Source organism: Papio anubis, chromosome 2 (assembly GCF_008728515.1).
Source record: "Papio anubis isolate 15944 chromosome 2, Panubis1.0, whole genome shotgun sequence".
NCBI classification, from domain to species: Eukaryota; Metazoa; Chordata; class Mammalia; order Primates; family Cercopithecidae; genus Papio; species Papio anubis.
In genome coordinates, this window is record NC_044977.1 from 131477882 (window position 1) to 131501341 (window position 23460).

At 36.3% G+C, this 23460-nt stretch overlaps 1 protein-coding gene across 9 annotated transcripts in view; it reads left to right on the forward strand.

The window, feature by feature from the left end:
- Window positions 1-23460, forward strand: part of IFT80 (intraflagellar transport 80) — a 195425-nt gene that overhangs the window by 156239 nt on the left and 15726 nt on the right. For all 9 annotated transcript variants that reach the window (XM_009201434.3, XM_009201433.3, XM_031663619.1 and 6 more), the window contains 7 exons: window positions 4167-4231; window positions 7447-7582; window positions 9247-9394; window positions 10695-10866; window positions 12401-12490; window positions 12594-12766; window positions 21603-21726. In XM_009201434.3, the coding sequence (XP_009199698.2) occupies window positions 4167-4231; window positions 7447-7582; window positions 9247-9394; window positions 10695-10866; window positions 12401-12490; window positions 12594-12766; window positions 21603-21726 (908 nt within the window). The remainder of the gene's footprint in view (window positions 1-4166; window positions 4232-7446; window positions 7583-9246; window positions 9395-10694; window positions 10867-12400; window positions 12491-12593; window positions 12767-21602; window positions 21727-23460) is intronic.

Below are 23460 nucleotides of genomic sequence, written 5' to 3' on the forward strand. Positions count from 1 at the left end.
TGCTTTCCAAATTCTTCCAAACTAAGATGAATAAAGCAGATTTGCTTAGCACTCTTAAATTTTGGGGCACTAGCAGGACCGCCCCATTGGTCCACCCAACCTCTGTGTTTTGATCCCAGACTCCCACACTGCTATGATGAGTCCCTTGACTCTCTCCTTTCTCTTTCCCTTTCATTTTACCCCCATCAGCATTTGCTTTTTCACCCCATTTCTTTAAAAAAACAACCAAAAAAACTTTTGTTTTAGGTTCAGGGTACATGTGTAGGTTTGTTACATTGGTAAACGTTGTGTCATAGGGGTTTATTGTACAGATTATTTCATCACCTAGTTACTAAGCCTAGTACCCAATAATTATTTTTTCTGATCCTCTCCCTCCTCCCACTCTTCACCCTCAAGCCCCCAGTCTCTGTTTCCCTCTTTGTGTCCATGAGTTCTCATTATTTAGCTCCCACTTATAAGTGAGAACATGTGGTAATTGGTTTTCTGTTTCTGCATTAGTTTGTTAAGGATAATGGCCTCCAGCTCCATCAACATTCCCGCAAAGGACATGATCTATTCTTTTTTATGGCTGGACAGTATTCCATGGTGTATATGTACAACATTTTCTTTATCAGATCTGTCATTGATGGGCATTTAAGTTGACTCCATGTCTTTGCCATTGTGGATAGGTGTTGCAGTGAACATTTGCATGCATATGCCTTTGTGGTAGACTGATTTATATTCCTTTGGGTATACACCCAGTAATGGGATTGCTGGGTTGAATGGTAGTTCTGTTTTTAGCTCTTTGAGGAATTGCCACACTCCTCTCCACAATGATTGAACTAATTTACACTCCCACCAACAGTGTTAAACTATTCCCTTTTCTCCACAACTCACCAGCATCTGTTATTTTTTGACTTTTTAATAATAGCCATTCTGACTGGTATGAAATGGTATCTCATTGTGGTTTTGATTTGTATTTCTCTAATGATCAGTGATATTGTGCTTTCGTTCATATGTTTGTTGGCCACATGTATGTCTTCTTTTAAGTTCCTGTCCTTTACCCAATTTTTAATGGTTTTTTTTTCTTAAAAATTTGTTAAGTTCCTTATAGATGTGGAATATTAGAGTTTTGTCAGATGCACAGTTTGCGAAATTTTCTCCTATTCTGTAGGTTGTCTGTTTACTCTGTTGATAGTTTCTTTTGCTGTGCAGGTCTTAAATTTAATTAGATTCTATTTGTCAATTTTTGCTTTTGTTGTGATTGCTTTTGGCATCTTTGTCATGAAATCTTTCCTTGTTCCCATGTCCAGAATGGTATTGCCTAGGTTGTCTTCCAGGGTTTTTATAGTTTTGTTTGCTGTGTTTTCTTTTCTTTTTTTTTTTTTTGAGATGGAGTCTTGCTCTGTCACCCAGGCTGGCGTGCAGTGACGTGATCTCAGCTCACTGCAAGCTCCACCTCCCAGGTTCACGTCATTCTCCTGCCTCGGCCTCCCGAGTAGCTGGGACTACAGGCGCAGGCCACCACGCCTGGCTAATTTTCTATATTTTTAGTAGAGACGAGGTTTCACTGTGTTATCCAGGATGGCCTCAATCTCCTGACCTTGTGATCCGCCCGCCTTGGCCTCCCAAAGTGCTGGGATTACAGGCGTGAGCCACCAAGCCCGGACCACACTGTATTTCTTAATAACTGTTTAAAGATTTTTTTCCCAGTTTGAATGAGTTTCTAGACACTTCCCTCTGTCTGTCCCCATTCTCTTATGGATCATTTTAGTCGTTTTCATGATTTGTTTCAGCATAACTTTTTCCTTTGAAAATGACTCTGAGGCTAGTGCCTGTTCCTTGAACTGGCAAGAATCCAGTATCTTTCCCAACACATTCGTTCCTTCATTTGGGGCCCTGAGGCTAGAGGCCATAATTTAGACTGGCCAGAATTTATATTTGATTCATCTCTTCCTTTCATTTTTAGCTGTTATATTATAGATAGCAATTACCAAGAGATTGTATATTTCTCTTTTTTCTTACTGTTTTGCATTTTCCTATGCATTTAGTGAGCCAGTTCCCAGAAGATGTATGCATCATCTCTAAATTTCATCGGTAACTTTTGCCTCCAATAACTGATTGCAGCATAGCTGGTGTTTCGTATCCTGGGGGACCCCATGGCCACTGAGGAATCAGAAGTTCTTCATCCCCTGCCCTTTCATCTTTCTCTTCCCAAACCATATGTTTCAGTAACCTGATACCAACTATTCCATTTTCATCTCAACTGGGTATACTGCAATTCATTTCTACACTACCCGGAGTTAATGCAGACACCAAAGCTTAAGGGCACAGTCTTCCACAAGACTGCTCCTATTTCAGATGACAGTCACAAGTCTAACGCTCCCCCAACCCCACTGCAGCTGCCTACTTTTCTGACCAACTAGCTGCAAATTCAGGGATTCCCACAATGCCTTCAAGTTTGATAATTCACTAAAATGACTCACAGAACTCAGGAAAGCTATACTTATTATTACAGTTTTATTATAAAGGATGGACACAGAGTTTCTGTGCCCTCTCCTCTCAGGACACATCATCTTCTCTGCTCATCAATGTATTCAGTAACCAGGAAGCTCCACTGAGCTTTGGCATTCAGAATTTGTATGGGGTTTTATTACATTGGCATGGTTAATTAAATCATTGGCCACATGATGAACCCAGTCTCCAGCCCGCTTCCCATCTCCAGAGACTGGGAACCTGAAAGTTCAGACCCTCTAACCACATGCTTGATCTGATTATCAGCCCCTATCCTGAAGCTATCTAGGGGCCCATCAAGAGTCTCCTCACTAGCAATAATACAGCTACTCTAATCACTCAGGAAAGTCTCAGCATTTTTGAGGCTTCAGGACAAAGACCAGATAAATTATTGATTATACCAGCGTAGCATATTAATAACAGAAAACTGAGCAGCACATAACATGTTGCCTGGCATTATAGTAGACATTCAACATGTTTTTCCTTTGTGGAATATGATGGTCTATTGTTGGGGTCTAGAAACTGACACCCCAAAATATGGTGCTTTGACATGCTGTGCTGAAGTTCCCTTATCTACCTCAACTTCGGACCCACCAAAGAAGACAACAATTCTCTCTGGTCCCTTCCTTGAGTTTTCATTAACTAAACTCATATTGCAGGAAGAAATACAGAAAGCTGTCAACACACCTGAGCAGACTTTTGTCACAAACCATTGTGTGCTCTGTGGGCCCAACAGACGGTTCCAGGCCACTGAATGTTCTTCATGCCCACTAAATTCCCTTAGAAATCATTTACTACCCATTCTAAAACCATCCACACTTCCCTATCTCCATTTCCCTTAAGAAGGGGAAGAAGGCCGGGCGCGGTGGCTCAAGCCTGTAATCCCAGCACTTTGGGAGGCCGAGACGGGTGGATCACGAGGTCAGGAGATCGAGACCATCCTGCCTAACACGGTGAAACCCCGTCTCTACTAAGAAATACAAAAAAAGTAGCCGGGCGAGGTAGCGGGCGCCTGTAGTCCCAGCTACTCGGGAGGCTGAGGCCGGAGAATGGCGTGAACCCAGGAGGCGGAGCTTGCAGTGAGCTGAGATCCGGCCACTGCACTCTAGCCTGGGCAACAGAGCGAGACTCCGTCTCAAAAAAAAAAAAAAGAAGGGGAAGAAGTGGCTTTTAACCATCTGCACCCCATTGTATGGTAGGGTAATCACTCTCTGATTCTCCCCCATGTAAGTTAATAAAATTGTATACCATTTCTCCTATTAATCTGCCTTTTATGAGTTGATTTTCAGCTAACCTTCAAAGGACAAAGAGGATGTTTTCCTTTGGCCTCTACTCTATGGTGTTGTATTAGTTTAAATCAAAGTTATCAGAATTATAAATTACATTCACATTTGGATTTCCCATTGTTGAGCATTGATGCCATACCATTAATAAAAATTCTAATTAGGGAATGTGTTTTAGGAAGAAGTATTCAGTTTTATTGTTTTCATAAGAAATGTGACCACAATAATAAATTAAAATTGGATGCTGCTGCTCTTCTGTGCTGAATTATTTAACTCTCTGTGGTCTAGAGAGGTAAATAATTTCTCATAAGGATTATAATAGTTTCACTGAATTTTACCAGTAAAAATTCTAATATAACACATTAATTAATGTTCTACTTTTTTTTCAAGTAATCTTCCTCTTTGAGGCATCAACTGGAAAGCCTTTAGGTGATGGAAAGTTTCTTTCTCATAAGGTAATGGACATTAACTACTTCTAATGTAAATAGCCGCTGTTTATTTACTTCCTTTTCAAAATTAATGTTTTCATTTTAAAGAGGGCACAAAGGAATTAGTTTTTTATTTAAAATCAATGTGCATTCTCCATTGACCGTTTCGCCTAAAAATGTCACAGTTAAAGACTAAGCACTGGTAAAGTTCGTGATAGGAAGCTATACATGCAAATTAGTTGAATAAAAGGATCTGACTTATATGTCTGTTGTCAAACTCTTCACTGCTTTTCAGTTGCATGTTCTTTTTTGATTAAAATTTTAGCACCTGTCAGTAAATAAAAATGTATTTGTGTTTCTAAATATCTTGCAGTTTTCTCATTGACCTGTTCTTAGCCAGCATTTTCTTTAGGTTTTAAGACTGTAGTAAGAAATCTCTATACAAAGTACAAAAGACCCTGAATTTTAAGTTGTTTATTGGTTTCTGATTTTTAGCCTTAGAAAAAGAAGCACATTGCGTTGAGTTATCCTTCTAAATTACTGATATGCTGGGGTCTAGAGACACTTTTAGTTTTATTAATACTTCTAGTGAAATGTTACTCAAAATTATATGTATTTTTTGTAATTAATTTTTTTTGTTTGTTTGTTTTTGGAAGAGACAGGGTTTCGCCATGTTGCCCAGGCTGGTCTCGAACTCCTGAGCTCAAGCAATCCACTCACCTCAGCCCTGCAAAGTGCTAGGATTACCGATGTGAGCCACCACGCCTGGCCCTAGTTTTAAATTTGAATAACAAACACATTCATATGGTTCAAAAATCAAAAAGCATTACAAAGTATACAGTGGTAGTCTCCCTACTATACCTATTCATCACTGTAGTGCCTCTCCACCAAATAAGTAACCACTGTTATTAATCTCTTATATATTCTTCCAGAGATTTTTAGTGTATGTACCAACAAAACTGATATATGTTCTCTTCCTCCCCTTTTACAAAAATGTAACAAACAGTTTTACACTTTGCTTTTTTCATGTAATACTCTCTTTCTGGAGATGATTCCATATCTATACACAAAGTGCTTTCTTAACCCTTTTTCCTCCCACTGTATGGTATAACATTTTATGTATGTATCAGAATTTAAACTGTTTCCAATCTTTTGCCATTAATATTACAGTATTGCCAAGATGAATTACCTTGCATATACATCTTCTTGTACATGTGCCAATGTAACTGTGGGATCTATTCTTGAAATATTGTTGCTGGGTCAAAGGATATGAGAATTTGTAATTTTAATAAATATTGTAAAGTCATCTTCCAAAGAGAGTTTATCAGTTTACTTTTGCACTGGTAATATATGAGGTGCTTATTTCTCTATAACCTCTCCGTTATTGTCATTTTAAATCAGAACTATGTAAGCAGAGTTTTTCCTCTTCAGTAAGATTAAGCATATCAAAAGGAGTAAATTTTTCAGCTTTTCAAGATGCAGTCATTTTTGTTAGTAGGATTGAAAGGAGAGTCAATTAATAAGGTTAAATATTTATTTTAATTTTATAACTCTTTCTATAACACTTTTCCTAAGTGTAAGAATTTCCTAAGAAATTTACAATTAAAATAATTTAATTGTAAATAAAATTTACAATTTACAATTTAATTTACAATTAAAATTAAGACATTTATAATTTCCTAATTATAAGAATGAAAGTGTCTTCTACATGTCACACTTCACCCAATTACCCGGTACATTTGTATGCAATACAAAGGATTTTTAAATTTTACATTCTATTAAATAATAGAAAAATCACCCACTCTATTTTATTTTATATGTGGAAGAGATTCATATCCAAGATCTTCCCAAATAATAACAGAGCTCAAACTAGAACTCAAGTCTGTGTATTAGTAAATGAATATTGATTAGTGTAGGGCAAGGGAGATGGTTCTAATGAACACAAAACTGCTTTTATGTCCCACCAGAAAGAGTAACCCAGGCGGAATAGAACCTATGTGGAGGCGGTAGGACTTGACGAGAGGAAAATGGGGGAAGCCCTGCTGAATGAAGTGAGGGAGCCCCTCTTCCCCTATGTACATAGGCATTATTATAATTAGTGTCCATCTTTGATTTTTAATTTCTTAGGAGTGTCATATCTGTTTAGCAGTGTTTTTAAAAGAATACACTAGGTTCTGATGATGATGGTGATGATGACGATGATAAGCAATTCTTTATTGTTAACATTTCCATTTTGAAAATACCTAGAGTTATATTTCATGCATGCCTTGATATATATGAAACCAGATTCTTTTCTTCCTTAAAATATAAATTATGGTATTCTAGAAAGAGCTGAATTTTTAAAAATGTATTATGAACTGGTATATGATTGGTTCATCAATTTGGATAAAAGTATTTGTGTATTTTGTTTTATTTTAAAAAGTGTTTTTTATAGTTCATTTTGGTACAGTGACTTGATGTTGTGGTCATGATTCTTGTTGAATTCACAATTCCTACCAAAGTCTTCAGACATTGTAGGAAGTAAATAAATCTTTCTTGGTTTGAATTAAAATGAATCTATATTGAAACATTTTCAAGTTATAGTAAAATTCATCTCACTAGCAGATGAAAAACAATGATCTTGGAGTTAGAAGTCTGAGTTGCAAGTTTATATATACTTGATACTGGCTTTTTCTGAGCAAAATTGCTCAGTGAGTATGAGTCTAGTCTTCTGATTTGTAAATTAAGTATAGTAATACCTACATTACAAGCTTGTTTCCTGTTTTGCAAGAATGAATGTGAGAGAATCTGTAGAATTTAAGGCCCTGGACACATGATGTATTTCCACATATTTCCAAAATTTGTTTTTACAAATATTTAACAGATAGTTGTTAGGCAACTTATTAATCAAAATAGACCTCTCATATGATACTCAGAATTGCCTGACCCTTTCACCCTGACTACGAAAGGTAGGTCAGGACAGATGGGAGTGTTTCTCAGCCTGCAGAGTATCAAAATATATGTTATTTTATTGTATTTTAAGAGGTGTCTTTTCCTTGGATGTCAGGCAAATATACTTTAGTGCAGCTTTTGAACGATTAATGTGTTGGCAGTTTAAAATTATTTAACAGGGACATTTTATCATTATAAATGTGTAAATGACATTTAATTGATCTTAAAGGGAATGATTTTATAATTAATTAAAATGATCTTATGTCAAACACTAAAACTAACCCAGTATTTACATTTTTAAAAAATTTTAGAATGAAATCTTGGAAATTGCTCTGGATCAAAAAGGACTTACCAATGATAGAAAAATTGCTTTCATTGATAAAAATAGAGATCTCTGTATCACTTCTGTGAAACGATTTGGGAAGGAAGAACAAATTATCAAGCTTGGTAAAATAATTTGAATACATTTTAAGTTTTAATTGTCAACTTTCTTATATTTACTATAATAAATAATTTGAATGAATCTGGAAATGTTTTAATGTTTTGATCTTGTAATACTTCTTAGCTACTTAACCCATTTTTTAAAGAGTAGGAGTGAAAGTTTATTAAAAGCTTTATTTTTAAATTTTTATTGTGTTTTATTTGAGATAGGGTCTCACTCTGTCACCTATGCTGGAGTGCAGTGGCAAGATCAAGGCTCACCGTAACTTCTGCCTCCTGGGCTCAAGTGATTCTCCTGCCTCAGCCTCCCAAGTAGCTAAGACTACAGGCATGTGCCACCACATCTAGCTAATTTTTTTTGTATTCTGGTAGAAACAAGGTTTCACCATGTTGCCCAGGCTTGTCTCGAACTCCTGAGCTCAAGCCATCCACCTGCCTTGGTCTCTTAAGGTGCTGAGATTACAGGCATGACCCACCGGGCCCGGCCTATTCAAAAGATTTAGAGCAGGAAAGAAAGGAAATAGAGTAAACTTGGAAGAGGGCAAGCAGGCAGCTTGAGAGATCAAGTGCACTCTTTGATCTTTGACTTGGGGTTTTATACTTTGGCATGCTTCTGGGGAGTTGCAACCCTTCTGCCCTGATTCTTTCCTTGGGTAGGCTGTCCACATGCCCAGTGGCCTGCCAGCACCTGGGAGGGGCCACATGCACAGTGTGTTTACTAAAGTTATACACATGCTCACTTGAGGCATTTTTCCCTTACCACTCCAGTGTTTCTAGAGGAAGTTTGTATACCAATTAAACTCCTCCACCATTTTACCTGTTAGTACGCATGTGTGAGCCCACTCACCTAGTTCTTGAGATCTTATTGAGAAGCTACTGATTTCCAGTTTTGGCGTTTATATTGAGAGACTACCTTTGCCTGGCACTGGCTGCAACCCATTATTATTTTAGAGAGACAGCTTAACAACAGCCTGACCATCAGCTGATGGTCATCTGACATTCCTGGTGCTGGTGGCAGGGGCCTCTCCTGCCTTGCTCATGTCTGCTTGACTACCTGCTGTAACATTTCCACCCTCAAGAGTCCAAGACCCCAATTCTGTGGGGAAAATGGACAAAAGTCAGTCTTCTGTAACTGCTTCCTGCTGACAGAGAGACAGTGGTGGTTATTCTGTGGATCTTGGCCTCTTGCTAGCTGTCAGGGCAGGGTGGCTCTGTGGGTTGGTGAAAGCGTATACAGCTAGGTCCAAGGGAGACAAGGGAGGACTTCACTTCTGTCATGTCCCACTGACAGGCAGACTAGGGGTCCGTTGTAGAAGAGTGACTCTTGAATATTGAGGGGACGGTATTCCTCACTGAGGATCATCTGGAACTTGATGGCCTGAAGACAAGAGGATTAACTGAATAGCAAGTCTTTAGCTGCTGCAGCTAAATTGTCACTGAAAGAAAGATTTGCAAATTTAAAATATAAGGGTTCTAAGTAAAGCATTCAAATATTTCTGTAAATTATTGTGTGATTCTTTTGTATGTGTTTTTCACCATTATAGAATCAGAAAGTAGAGTCATATCTAACAGAAATTTTGTGGGATTTTGTTTGTCAGGTATTTTAAAGATCTATTCTTAATTCTTACATATTAAAGCTAATAGCACATTAACATTCTTTTTAAATTAAGGAACAATGGTGCATACTTTGGCATGGAATGATACATGTAATATCCTTTGTGGACTTCAAGATACTCGATTTATAGTGTGGTATTACCCCAATACAGTTTATGTGGACAGAGACATTTTGCCTAAAACATTATATGAAAGGGATGCAAGGTAACATTTTACTGCATATAATTCTGTATTGTAGTAAATAAAACTCTGAGTATCATGTTTTTGCTTCTGTTTTCAATCCTGCAAGGTGTTTTTCGCATCAGTCAGATTTATTGATGAATAAATTGTTCGGCTAAAGCTAGCTTGAGACTTAAGTGACAGAATCAAGTTGAAAGTGTGGTATGATATGAATTATTTATTTGTCCCTTATATGAATATAATTTTCAAGCTTAATATTGTGTAATGGTAGCTCAGGTAGTTTTCTCAGTGTGATCAAGTGATTTTAGTCTAGTCACTCTTAAGATTTTTCAGGATGCACAACCTTGTGACAGCTAGCCAACTCTGTCACAGATTATCATTGACTTTAATACTTTCAAGAATGTAAATGTTTCTAGAATTGAATTTTTGGTTGATATTAAAAGTAGGAAAGGACCAAAGTTACTGAAATTTGTTAAAATTTATATGCTTCAGAAAATCAAAGCATTTATATTCCTAAATTCTCTAAGAAATAGCAAGGAGATCTCTTATTCTTGACAAAATAGGAATACAAAGGCTTCTTAATTCTAGGCCTTAGCTTAGTTTCCAAATCTGTTTTGAGTTCATTTTTAGTATTCAGATTCAAACCCTTAACAAAACCAGAGAAGCATCAAAATAAAACAGTGTATTTTTTAAAGTATTTGAACTAATGAAAAGAAGTTAGTCACTTTATTTAAAGGTCATCTATTTATTTATTTATTTTTAGAGTCAAGATCACACTCTGTTGCCAAAGCTGGAATGCAGTGGTGTAATCATGGCTCACTGCAGCCTGGGCTTAAGTGATCTTCCCAAGTAGTTAAGGCTGTAAGTGTGAGTCACTGTGCCTGGCTCACCTTTTTTTATTCTGAGAAAATAGTCTTGGAATTTAGTTTACTTTTTATTGGTTTACCTTTTAATACTTTTAAAAGCTAAAGCTATATTAATTATTGTTGTGATTTATCTTAAGCCTCAGAAAAAAAAAGATGATTTCAAATGCTCTTAGGAATAGCTCTCAAATATGTAATAATTTTTCCTACTTTATATAGCAAGTTATATTCAAATGTTTATATTCAAAGTTAATTCCAGGGAGAATGTATGTATTCAAATAAATACATCGAAGTGTTTTTGAACATATACATTCTCCCTGGAGTTAACTTTTGGGGTTGTGCCTTTTGGAGATTGGAGACTCCCTGTATATTTCATGGTCCACTCCCCAGATTTAATATACATGAAAAATTTTGCTCAGAATACAATTTTAAATTGTACTTTGCTTTTTTTTCCCCAACAGTGAATTTAGTAAAAATCCCCATATTGTGAGTTTTGTTGGAAATCAAGTAACTATTAGAAGAGCTGATGGCTCCCTGGTTCACATCAGCATATCACCATATCCTGCTATTCTCCATGAATATGTAAGCAGTTCAAAATGGGAAGATGCTGTAAGACTTTGTCGCTTTGTTAAGGTAATTTACATTTTAGATTCATAGTTGTATATATATTTCATAGTAGTTTACCTTTGTGCAAAATGAGCAATGATAATAGGCTTAAAGGCTGGAAAATTGTGAATAAGATCATGTCTTTTGTTTTATAAGTAAAGACATGAGCAATACAGAGGAATACATGTTGCTGTGTGATTTATTCTCTGAAGAAGCTATAAAATTTAAACTGTTTTTCCATACTGGCACATATAAAAATCTTCTGTGGAACTTCTTTGAAAGTCAGATTCCCAAGTTCTACTCCCATAGAGATTCTAATTCATTATATCTGGATTGAGGCCCAGCCATATTTTTTAATTTCCTCAGATGATTGTTTTGTACAGCTAAGGTTAAGAATCTCTGCTTTTGATCAGCCTTTTTCCAACTTGGTTGAATCTAGTATTTTTCCAACATGTGTGACCGTAGACCTTTTTAATTGACTATCAGTGAACATTCCTTAGAATACACTTTTGTGAAATAACTTTTAGATGCTTTTTTTAAACAATGGGTTGTTGTTGGTGAATAGCATCATTGTCTGGGGTAAATACCCGGAGTTTGTCATCTCACACCAAGAAAATTAAGGACGGACACATGTGGGTAGGTTAAGGAGTGGAAAGTGTAATAGGCAGAAGAAAGGAGAGAGGAGAGCAGCTGCTTGCCAGACAGAGGCATCCAAAAAGGGAAAAGTGGCAGACTGCAGCAGATTTCATAGGCAGGCTTGAGGAGGCTGTGTCTGATTTACATAGTGCTCACAGATTGGTTTGACCAGGTGTGACATTTACATAGCACAGGAAAGGCTGGTCGCCCCACCCTAATCTTATTATGCAAATAGACTTTGCACTTGGCCAGTGCCATCTTGTCTACTCCTTACTGTACATATGGCTGGCAAAAAGAGAAGATGGAGCTGCCGTTTTGAACATGCCTAGTCCCAGGTAGTGTATTGCTATGGGCACAACTACTGGCATTCACTCATGCAAGCTTCCAGTTTGCTTGTTTGTGTCTGCAGCTGTATTTTACAGGCTGCTCTTTGTTAGAAAAGAAAACGATTTGGGGGCTGCTTTTCATTAAAAGGAAAACCTTATCATGAAGGACTTCTATACCCTCACTATCTGCCTAAATAATTTCTTCTTAACTGGTATATCAGTAGCAGTCTGCCATAATATCATTGTCTGATAACTTCACTATTTCTTTGGTTCCCTATAAATTACATTATTTGACACCTCATCAAAAAGACTGGAAGGTTTATAACCTTGAGTTATTATTTTAAATTCAGAAATAAATCCTTAATAACTCAAAATTGAAAATTTCAGAAAATTTCTTTCAAAAGTTTTCTGTGTATTAATATATTTTAACAAAATGGCCACAATGAAATTTCCACATTATTAGTTTTTTTCAATGCCATGCTCAGTAATTTTTATTTTTTAAATTAAAATATCATTTTGGTATGAGTATTTAAATCACTGCTTATTTTAAGGCAGTTCAGTCACATAGTTAAGATAATTGTTCTCATACTTCACTTTAGGAGCAAACCATGTGGGCTTGTCTAGCTGCTATGGCAGTTGCTAATCGAGATATGACTACTGCAGAAATAGCCTATGCAGCAATTGGTGAAGTAAGTAATTAATGTTTACATATATGTACATGTGTTATTTCTTAGCATAATTTGTTATATTTCTGTTATTATCTACTTCAATATTTTTCTTTTCTTTTTTTAGATTGATAAGGTTCAGTACATCAATTCTATAAAAAGTCTTCCATCTAAAGAATCAAAAATGGCCCACATACTACTTTTTAGTGGGAACATACAGGAGGCTGAAATAGTACTTCTTCAGGCTGGCCTTGTTTATCAAGCAATCCAGATCAATATTAATCTCTACAACTGGGAAAGGTAATAAGAATGCTTTCCATCAATTCCAAAATCTGTTTGACCTTAATGTATTTTTCCATCTACCACTTAGTAAATTACATTTTCACTGTATTTTAGTTTCTGAACACCACAGAATTTATTCATGTTTATATTTGTGAATAGTTTGCAATTTATTTCTTCTCCGAACTTTCGACTGATTAAAAGTTGGGGTGTGAAGAATGAGAGGCTAGGATGTTTCCTAAATTTTTGGTTTTAGTAACTGGAAAGATCATGACACCATACCATTTGCAGATTTGGTAGAGAAGATAGTGAGTTTCATTTTAGCCAAGTTGAATTTGAAATACTCGCAAAGAGATATAATTGTTGATTAAATGGACCTGGAGCTCATAAGAAAGATCTGAGCTAGAGGTTTAGATTTAGGAGTCATTAGCAAATGGATAGTAGTTGAAGCCAGAGAAATGGATGCAATTGTCTGGGGAATGTGTGGAATGAAAAGACATCCACTACATTATGAGATGGATGAAAGAAAAGAAAGACACCAAATGTTTTTCCATAAAGCAGCCAGACAGGCAGAAAAAAGAAGAACCAAGAGAGATGTATAGTGCTAGGGAAGAAAGAGGAAAGGATTGGTGATTCCTTGCATTTGGCTCTCAGACAGATTGCTTTCTGAGGCAAAGTGGCATGCTGCTCTTCTCTGTGACATAAGAGGTTCCTCATTCTCTCAGGTACATGTCTCTCAGTGAACAAAACTATAGTTTTTATATACTCCTGAAGTTACTATGTTATGGAATTGACGCATTTTTCCAGGTTTGAAATGTCTTTCATGATCTTTGTTTCTGCCTGGGTGAAAAACAACCCCTGTATCTGTCAATTACAAGGCCCTTTACTTAAACTTCCTTAGACTAGAATTTCTATAAATGTTTTATCTCTGTCTTTCCCTTGACTGAAAGTAACAAAAATGGCAGATGGTTTATTTTATGATTGACATACTGTAGTCTCCTTATTTAATTTATGCCTAATGATCTATACTATTCATATAATTTAGCTACTCTGTTTTTGTCTTTTATTAACACAAATTCATTGTCATTGTTTAGCTGTACAAAGGATCATGAAAGATGTTTTTAATTCTATAAAAATAAATAGGCTGCGGGGTGCAGTGGCTTACACGCTTGTAATCCCAACACTTTGGGAGGCTGAGGCAGGCAGATCACAAGGTCAGGAGTTTGAGGCCAGCCTGGCCAATATGGTGAAACCCCATCTCTACTAAAAATACAAAAAACAGCAGCCGGGCACGGTGGCGCATGCCTGTAATCCCAGCTACTCAGAAGGCTGAGGCAGGAGAATTGCTTGAACCTGGAGTTCCAACCTGTGCGACCAGACCGAGACTCCATCTAAATAAATAAATAAATAAATAAATAGGCCATTATCTTTGTCCTGAATTTATTCATAATTCATAAAGTTTAAGGTAACTAGTTTAGAAAGTATGAATATTTTTAAAATTTTATGTTAAATAACTTACAGAAAGTTGTATGTATCATTATCAAGCTAACAGTTCTATGAGAAATGGGGAAGAATTGTGTTTATAGCATTCTTTTGACCAGTGTTTTTGAAAAAATATGTTGAAATCATAGACACTGCTCTTGCTATAGTATTCTGAATACTGTACAATTTAATAAAAAAAATTTAAGATAATGGTCTTTATTTTAAAAAACTTATAACCTAATTAGGAATTCCATTTTATTGTCATTAATAATAGTCAAATGTCAAAATGATGAAGAGTATTGCACATAGAATGAATATTAACTACCTACTATGTGAAAGTAATGTAAAATGTTTCTGCTGTTCAGGAAGCATATAATCTGTAAGGGGAAACATAAATATCTGCAAATATAAATAATTAGAGAGAGAAACAGTAATCCAGTAAAAAAATATAAACAATGGTACCAGCAGTACATAATTAACTGCTTGGTGACCATTAATAATCATTTTGCAGCATTCCTCCTTTTAGATTGATGTGGTTCAGTACATCAATTCTACAAAAAAAACTTCCATCTAAAGAATCAAAAATGACCCACATACAAATGTTTAGTGGGAACATACAGAGGTTGAAATAGTACTTCTTCACACTGACCTCCACTTATCGAGTGGTTATGATGTGCTAGGAATTAATTGTGCTAGACACTTTCTATATATCATGTCATTAGGTTATCTCAGCAACTCCAGAAGTTTAGATATTACCAGCCCCGTTTTATAATTTAGGAGATTGAGGTTTACTTATAAATAAGCACAAAATCTAGGATTCGAACCCCCAAGTTGTCTAGTATCAAAGAAGAGCTCAGTTTATCACCAAGCAATCAATTATCTATGGCTGGTACCATTGCATATGTTGTTTTGGTTTTTTTTTTGAGATGGAGTCTCGCTCTGTCACCCAAGCTGGAGTGCGGTGGTGCAATCTCAGCTCACTGCAACTTCTGCCTCCTGGGTTTAAGTGATTCTCCTACTTCAGCCACCCAAGTAGCTGGGATTACAGGCTAATTTTTGTACTTGTAGAGATGGGCTTTCACCATGTTGGCCAGGCTGGTCTCAAACTCCTGACCTCAAGCGATCTGCCTGCCCTGGCCTCCCAAAGCAAAGGGATTACAGGCGTGAGCCACTGTACCCGGCCATGCTTATGTTGTTTCTACTGGATTACTATTTATCTCTTTATTTATCTTTGCAGATATTAAATCGTCTTTCCCCTTACAGATTATATGCTTCCTGAAGAGCAGAAACATTTCACATTATCTGTACATAGTAGGTAGTTAATATTCATGCTCTTACTCTCTATGCAATACCCTTCATCATTTTGCAGCATTCCTCCTCTTCAAACATTTATTGGGTGTAGATACGTGCAGTGAGTGAGTAGGTATCATAGAACAAAGTGAGGAAATTTGCCTCTGATGGCCCATAATATAACCTTCTGAACATTTCTTGTACCTCCTTGACCCAAATGAAACCTACCTTTATTTGGAAGAGAAGGTAGAGAAGAGAACACCACTTCTCTACCAGTCCTCTCAAATGGAGTCAATTTATTCTCTCCACTCTACATTCCTTAGGATCCAGTGTGAGTGGAGTTGGTGTCCTTTTTGCCTCCCTCATCTTTACTTCCCTATCTTATAAAATCTGCAGTCATTTAAGGCTTATATCATGTGTCTCTACTTATTTTTTGCTAAGACCTCAAACTTTCCCTGCTATCCTTATATCTTGTTCCCCACGTGCCCCCCCTTCACCTTCCAATTCTCATAAGTGACCTTGACTTGAGATTATTAGATCTCAGGGAGAGGGAAAAGAAGAGGGTCAAAGAGGATGTAATGAGGAAAGAGAATGAATTCCGGGTGCTCCTGCGTTCCTCTTATCTCCTGACATCTCCTTTTCCTGTGTTTCTTGTTTTTACCTAACTGTAAGCCAGTCGGTTGGTCAGGTGCTGGTAGAGATCTCTGAGTCTACCTGATAAGATGATAAAGATCCCAGAGCATTATTCCTGGATTCTGACCATTATTTATACACTACACTATCTATACACTTAAGACTCCAAAATATGCATCTCTCATCTAGCCTTCTGTTCTGCCCATATTTGCTTCCAGAATCAATTCTCCAACTGCCTACTTAACATTTCCATTAGATATCTCACATTTTTTAGCTCAAATTTATGTTTATTCCCTCATAAACCTGGTCTTCTTCCAGACTAATCTATCTTATCATTCTTTCAGCTGTACAAAGCTGGAAATCTAGAAGTCACTTTTGACATTTTCCTCACCTTCCCCCTCCCTATTATCAACCACTTCCCTTCCAAATACCTCTAATACTCATCCACTCATCCACTTCACTACCATTATGTAAGTTGATTCAAGTTTTTCTGCTTAATGTCATCACTGATCTCCCTATATCTGCTCTGTCTCTTTCCTACCCATTATTCACTCAGCAGTCATAGTGATCTTTTCACAATGGAAATCTGATCATATCACTCTTGACCTCTGATTCACTTCAATGAAACCCACTTCAGTGAAATTCATAGTTTCCCATTGCTTTTAGCATAAATATCAAGATTGGATAAGAAGGGATTGCAAATATTCAGCAAAAGTAATTATAGCTGCTAAGAAACTCTCAGGAAACTTATATATTATTTTCATTTCTAAGTTCTACAGATATTTCTGAAACAATTTGGAGTATTTGTTCCAACTGCACATTCATTCATTCATTCAACAGATAATTGAGTATAATCCCTTGGTATCCATGAGATGGGTAAGGATTGGTTCCAGGACCCCCAGGATACCAAAATCTGGAATGCTCAAGTTCTTTATATAAGATGGCGTAGTACTTACATATAACCTATGCACAGGGCTTGAATTTGTTTGCGTACCTTAGGTACAGGGAAGGCCCACATTGAATATGTGTATAGGAAAGAACTGTACTAGATTTTTTTGTAGGGAGTATAAGGTAATGGTTAAGCTGTGTAACAATTTGAATTTGTTTACCTTTAATTGACTTTCTACATCCAGTTCATAAGCATAAGACCCAGTAGGGAGTGGGATATACAAGTTTAATGTTCATGAGAGATCCTAGACATTGAGGGAAAGCCAGTAAAGGAATTATCAGCCTACAGGTAGTAGTTGAGGCCATGAGTATGGCTAAGGTTAATCACGAAAACTTAAGAAAAGAGAGCAGCAAGCAGATATCTGCTGAATACCAATATTTAAAGGTGTTCTTTAAGAAGAGAATTTTGCAATAGAAATCAGAAGGGATGAAAAAGATGGAATTTTAAAAAAATTGTTCATTATGGAAAATTTCAAACACATACAAAAGTAGAGAGAATAGTGTAATGAATCTGAATGTACCCATCATTCACCCCAACAATGATCAATTTGTGAACAATTTCTACCCTTACCCTACCATTTATTTTAAAGCAGACCCCAGTCATCTCATTTTTTCTGTAAATATTTCAGTATGTATCTCTAAATTTTTTTTAACATAACCACAATATTGTGGTCATACCCTAAAAAGTTGACAGTAATTATATTCCGTGTTCTTATTTCTCTGTTTCACTCATAAGTACTTTGTTTTGTTTTACGGTTTGTTTGAAATAGAATTCAGTAAAGATCCACACATTGTGATTGGTTGATATGTTCTTAAATTTATTTTAATCTACAGCTTCTCCTATTCTTTTTTTGTGTTTTCTTGCAATTTTCCCATTGAAGAAACTGGACCTATAGAATTTATCATAGTGTGGACATTATTGGATCTTTGGACAAAGATTGCATCTTTGTGGTATACTTTAACATAGTCTTCTGTCCCCTGAATTAGTTGCAAATTGGTTGTTGAATATAGGAACTTGATTAGATTTAGGGGTTTTTTTGTTTGTTTGTTTTGTTTTTTTTGGTAAGACTTCATTATAGTAGTGTTATGTTTTTGTAATGACTGGCTGTAGTAGTTTTTCATGGTATTTTTTGTGATGTTAGTAGCCATTGATGATCATTGCCCAAATGTATTAATTTGAGCTTACAAAATGGTGATATTCTATCATTCCAGAAGGATAGAACTTGTTAGATGCTAAATACATTAGATTGTTTTTAATATTCCTGAATTTCTATATTTGTTTAATCCTCTAGAAGGGAACAGATTTTGTTTTGTTCATATGTGATATTCCACTTGAGAAGCATAGTCTTGCTGGTTTATGTTTCTGTCTTTCATATTTGAATTTGAAAATTGCCTGCAACCTAATAAGGTACAGCTCTTGAAGAGTTATAGGTAAGCAAGTTATCTGTTTGCTATCCACTTTGGACATTTCATAGTAGTCTGTTCTCAAAAACTGAAGTTGAGAGAGGTAGAAACTAGAAACTCCAAATATGCATATTAATCCTTTATGATCCTTTAGGTGCATATTAATAAAAATAATTTCTAATCTACCAGTTATACAAAGTGATTTTGCTTCATTCAAGTTATGCAAAATCATATTTTGAAGTTATAACATCTTTTTATATAACTTCCTTCTATTTAAAATACATGGATTTATTCCAGCCTTAGAATCTAATGTCACATTTGTTTGGTTGCCAAATAACGATTTTAAAATTAGAGACATACTGTTCCCAAAACCCTTATATAATTTGGAGTAAGTTCCCTCCTAAATGTGGAGAAGAAACATTTTTTTACCCAGTATGTGCTTTTAGAGAACATTTAAAATAGCACATATCATTTGAATGTTTACCCTTAGCCATTGCTATTCAATCAATTGATACATATTTTATAATAATAATAATAATGACAATGATAGATAATTCTTAGGACCTAGCATCTAAATGCAGGATTAGACATCATATTCTATTCTTTCTACATAATTAAATGTATTGATGTTTCATACCATAGTATCTCTTTCGAAATTTTGGAAAAGCTCCAACCCAGAATGGATGCTTTTATGTACTCCCCACTGAGAATACTTTCAGTTTTGCACAATCAAGATCTCCTTCCCTCATCATGTACAATCATAAAGAAAGAATGGGAGATGGAGCTTCTAAGGTGACAAAAAAGTAGCTCACCAGTCTCCACTCACACATACACCACTGGAATCAGAGCCTTAGGGATGTACATGGGGGTTTAAATGGGAGAGGGTTAGCAGAACTGAAGCATCTTTACTTCCGTTTCTCCTTTTTTGAGCCTCTGTGAATTGCTTTTTGCCTTCTTTATCTTCCACTTTTCCCCTCTATATTCTAGTAATTTTACATTCTTTTCTGCCTGTTTTTTTTTTGTTTTGTTTTGTTTTTTCTGAAAGACTTAAGGTCACAGAGGAATGAGGGAACTTTGTGAGAATGTGTGATGGTAGCAAATACTGACCCTTGGATTTCACAATATATTATGTCAATATATATATAAGAAATCATTTTGCCTAATTTTGGCATTACCATTTGTATTATATATAACTTACACTCATAATTTTTTCATGTTAAGTGTTTAATATCTCTCAAAAGTCTATCAGTTGTCAATCAATACATACACCGTGTCTAAAATACTTTTTAAAGTGACTATTTAGTTTGATCAATAGTAAGGCAAACCAAGCCAGGCATGGTGGCTCACGGCTGTAATCCCAGCACTTTGGGAGGCCAATGCAGGCAGATCACTTGAGGTCAGGAGTTCAAGACCAGCCTGGCCAACGTGGTGAAACCCCGTCTCTACTAAAAATACAAAAATTAATTTGGTATGGTGGCAGATGCCTGTATTTCCAGCTACTTGGGAGGCTGAGGCAGGAGAATTGCTTGAACCCTGGCGACAGAGGTTACAGTGAGCCAAAATCATGCCACTGCACTCCACCCTGGGTGGCAGAATGAGACTCCATCTCAAAAAAAAAAAAAAAAAAATAGTAAGCCAAACCAAAGCATGCTGAAAATGAACCAGATTTTCCTACTGAAGAGTCTAGTTGCAAAAAATCTAATCAGTAGTCAGCTTTGCTAAAACAAGAGATTTATAATAGTTGGCTCTGATAAATCCTGACTGGAATATTCAGAAGTCATATGTCATATTAGAAAGAAAGAGAACTTGAGAAATAATGTGCTTTTGACTATTATGATGACTGTTATCTTATTTTGAAACAAGATGACAGTGAACAGTGTAAGAGAACTGTCGTCCCCTGGATTGTTCCCGACTCAACTAATATGAGTTATGCACAGGATTGCAGTGGCTGAGGTGCTGTCCAAAAGCAACATGTAAAAGTAAGCCTGGAACTGAAGATTAATCTTTTTGTTTTCCTGCAAATTATCGTCGGTGTATATATTTTATGTCTTTAGTTTATACCACTGTTTTCAGCAGCAATTTATTTAGTTCTCATCTACCATTTAAATAAAATATTACTTTAAAAATAACTTGCATAAATATTGATTGAATTATAAAACTTAAATGACTGTCAACTTTTCCTGAGACTCAGATGGCAAAAGGCATTTTGTCAGACTTCTTAGCCTCAATTTATTATTTTCATAAGATTTTTAATTTGCTATTATAATAATGTAAAGATACCAGTTTTTAATTTTATAAACTCTGTATAGACTTATGAAAATGGTCAAAATAATGGGACCACTTACATTGTGGGGAAGTTCATTCACTTGAATTACAGGATGATTTCAAAAAATTTTCTTTTTTTTTTTTTTTGGAGTCTTGCTCTGTCACCCAGGCTGGAGTGCAGTGGCATGATCTCAGCTCACTGTGACTTCCACCTCCCAGGTTCAAGTGATTCTCCAGCCTCAGCCTCCCAAGTAACTGGGATTACAGGCATGTGCCACCACGCCCAGCTAATTTTTGTATTTCTAGTAGAGACAGGGTTTCGTCATGTTGGCCAGGCTAGTCTTGAACTCCTGGCCTCAAGTCATCCACCCACCTTGGCCTCCCAAAGTGCTGGGATTACAGGCATGAACCACTGTACCCAGCCTCAAAAATATTTTCAATGAATATTTACCACATATATACTCTGTAGTACTCACCAAAGAGAAATATCTCCCTTCAAGAAGTGTATTGCCTAGTGGAGAAAGCAGACTCATAACAATTGTACTATAAGCATGCTGTAATAATAGTATATATATATAAATGGTATGAAGCATAGATAAGATAATAGTCATTTATTTCTACAAGAGGAGCTGGTCAGGGAGAAGAGGCCTCGTTTGATCTGGTCCCTGAAGTATATAAGTAGGAATTTGCAAGGTTGATGAGGTAGAAAATGGCATTTCATATTGTGGAATAAACAGAGGGAAGAGCCATTTGTCTTACCCCCAACTCCAGAACTCTACTACTCATGGAGTCTGACACAAACAATGTTAATAATCTGTTTTATTTCTCATTATAGGGCACTGGAATTGGCTGTAAAATACAAAACACATGTTGATACAGTTCTTGCTTACCGTCAAAAGTTTTTGGAGACATTTGGTAAACAGGAAACTAATAAACGATACTTGCATTATGCAGAAGGCGTAAGTATTTCACAATTTTGTATAATAATACATACGGTTTATAAGTATATGTCATATTCATCCTAATGAGACAAAATGTGAATGATTCAAATTTTGAATCTTTTAACCTCTAAAAGAATTACTTTTTGCCTTATGACATCTTATTTTGACTATGTAATTCTAGTACTAAAATTTTTTCTGGAATCTCGCAGGCATGTTTTGATTAACTCAAGTCTGTCATCATAATATTCCATTTGTTCTAAGGTTGGGTGCTATTTGATATTTTTCGATAAATAATATAGATGGGTGGAATAAAAGCTTCTAACTCTTAAATTTTACCTGCCACCAGCTGCCTCTTCTGCTGCAGGGGAAATATGTATGCACAGAGGGCACTGACCAGAAAATGCATAGTTGGTCACTTTGTTTTAGAGAGCTAGGTTGCACCTCCTAGAAGTGCCTAGCCTAGGTAGATTTCACTACCTAGAACCAAAGAAGACTCAGCCTTTGCCTCCCAGGCTCCTACCAGCATCTCAGATTTTATTACTCTAATTAGAAGAAAGTCATTCTGGGATGCAGTGGTACATGCCTGTAGTCTCAGCTACTTGGGAGGCTGAGGCAGGAGGATTGCTTGAGCCCAAGAGTTCAAGGCCAGCCTGGGCAACATAGTAAGACCCTTCCTCTAAATAAATAGATAAAAACAAAAAGAAGGAAGTCATTCCAGTATAGATCAGCCCACAAGGAGACCCAGAATGAGTTTGCCCCATTGCCTAGAGCATAACTGATTGTAGCCACTTACCGAGATTATTTTAGGCTCAGACAGCAGAAACAGAGCTCATGTCACTAACCATATAGATCCAAGAGACTTGACTCCTAAAAGCTATGATTACAAGATAGGGCTGACCTTTCTTTCAGCTCTGTGAACCACTTTAGCCTTTCATTCATTCATTTATTCAAAAATTATTTATGATGTCTCACTCTGGCCTAGACACTATGCTAGGGGTTAAAATCAGATACAGCGTCTTGTGTCTCTGTGGAGCTAATAGATTATGTGGGAACACACCTTCTTGGTATAGAATAAAATGGAATGTTCTGATTGATCCTAGGGGCAGACTGGGTTAGAGGAGCCTCAGGAAGAGGAGAGAAGATAGAGAGAAGGCACCCACAATTTCTATTAAAGCCAACATTATCTACTTACTGTATTTATAATATGTAGTGTCTTGATCTACATTTTTGCACTTCAGAACAATTTTCATGTTAGTGAGACCTTTAAGACCATTCTTAGAGTTTAGCAGTGCAACTTCAACATCTAGATCCAGGATAGCTACAAGTTGTGGATTTCATGGTAGAAAGGAGATATGTTTTATAGAAGATCCACAAACCTTTTTTTGATTTCATTTTGAACCTGTTTAGTACTGAAGTGAATCCTGGGAGTCTGGGCATACTGTACTATTAGGACAAACACAGCATCCCTGGGATCTCTGGGGCTACACTCTGATTCATAGTACATGACAGCAACCACCACCAAAACAGTGCTAAGCAACCCAAAGAACTGTGACACAAAGATAAGGAGATCTGATCTTTGTGTCACAGTTTTGAAAATATGGCCGTATGTTAAAACTAAGCACCCACCTTGTTTATTGTGTAATTTTAAAGCAGATTAAGCTACTCTGCTTTTTCCTCCTCATCATCATCAATATTTTTTCAATATTCACATTTGATACTTTTGAGAACATAAGAAATATAGTTCTGATCAGG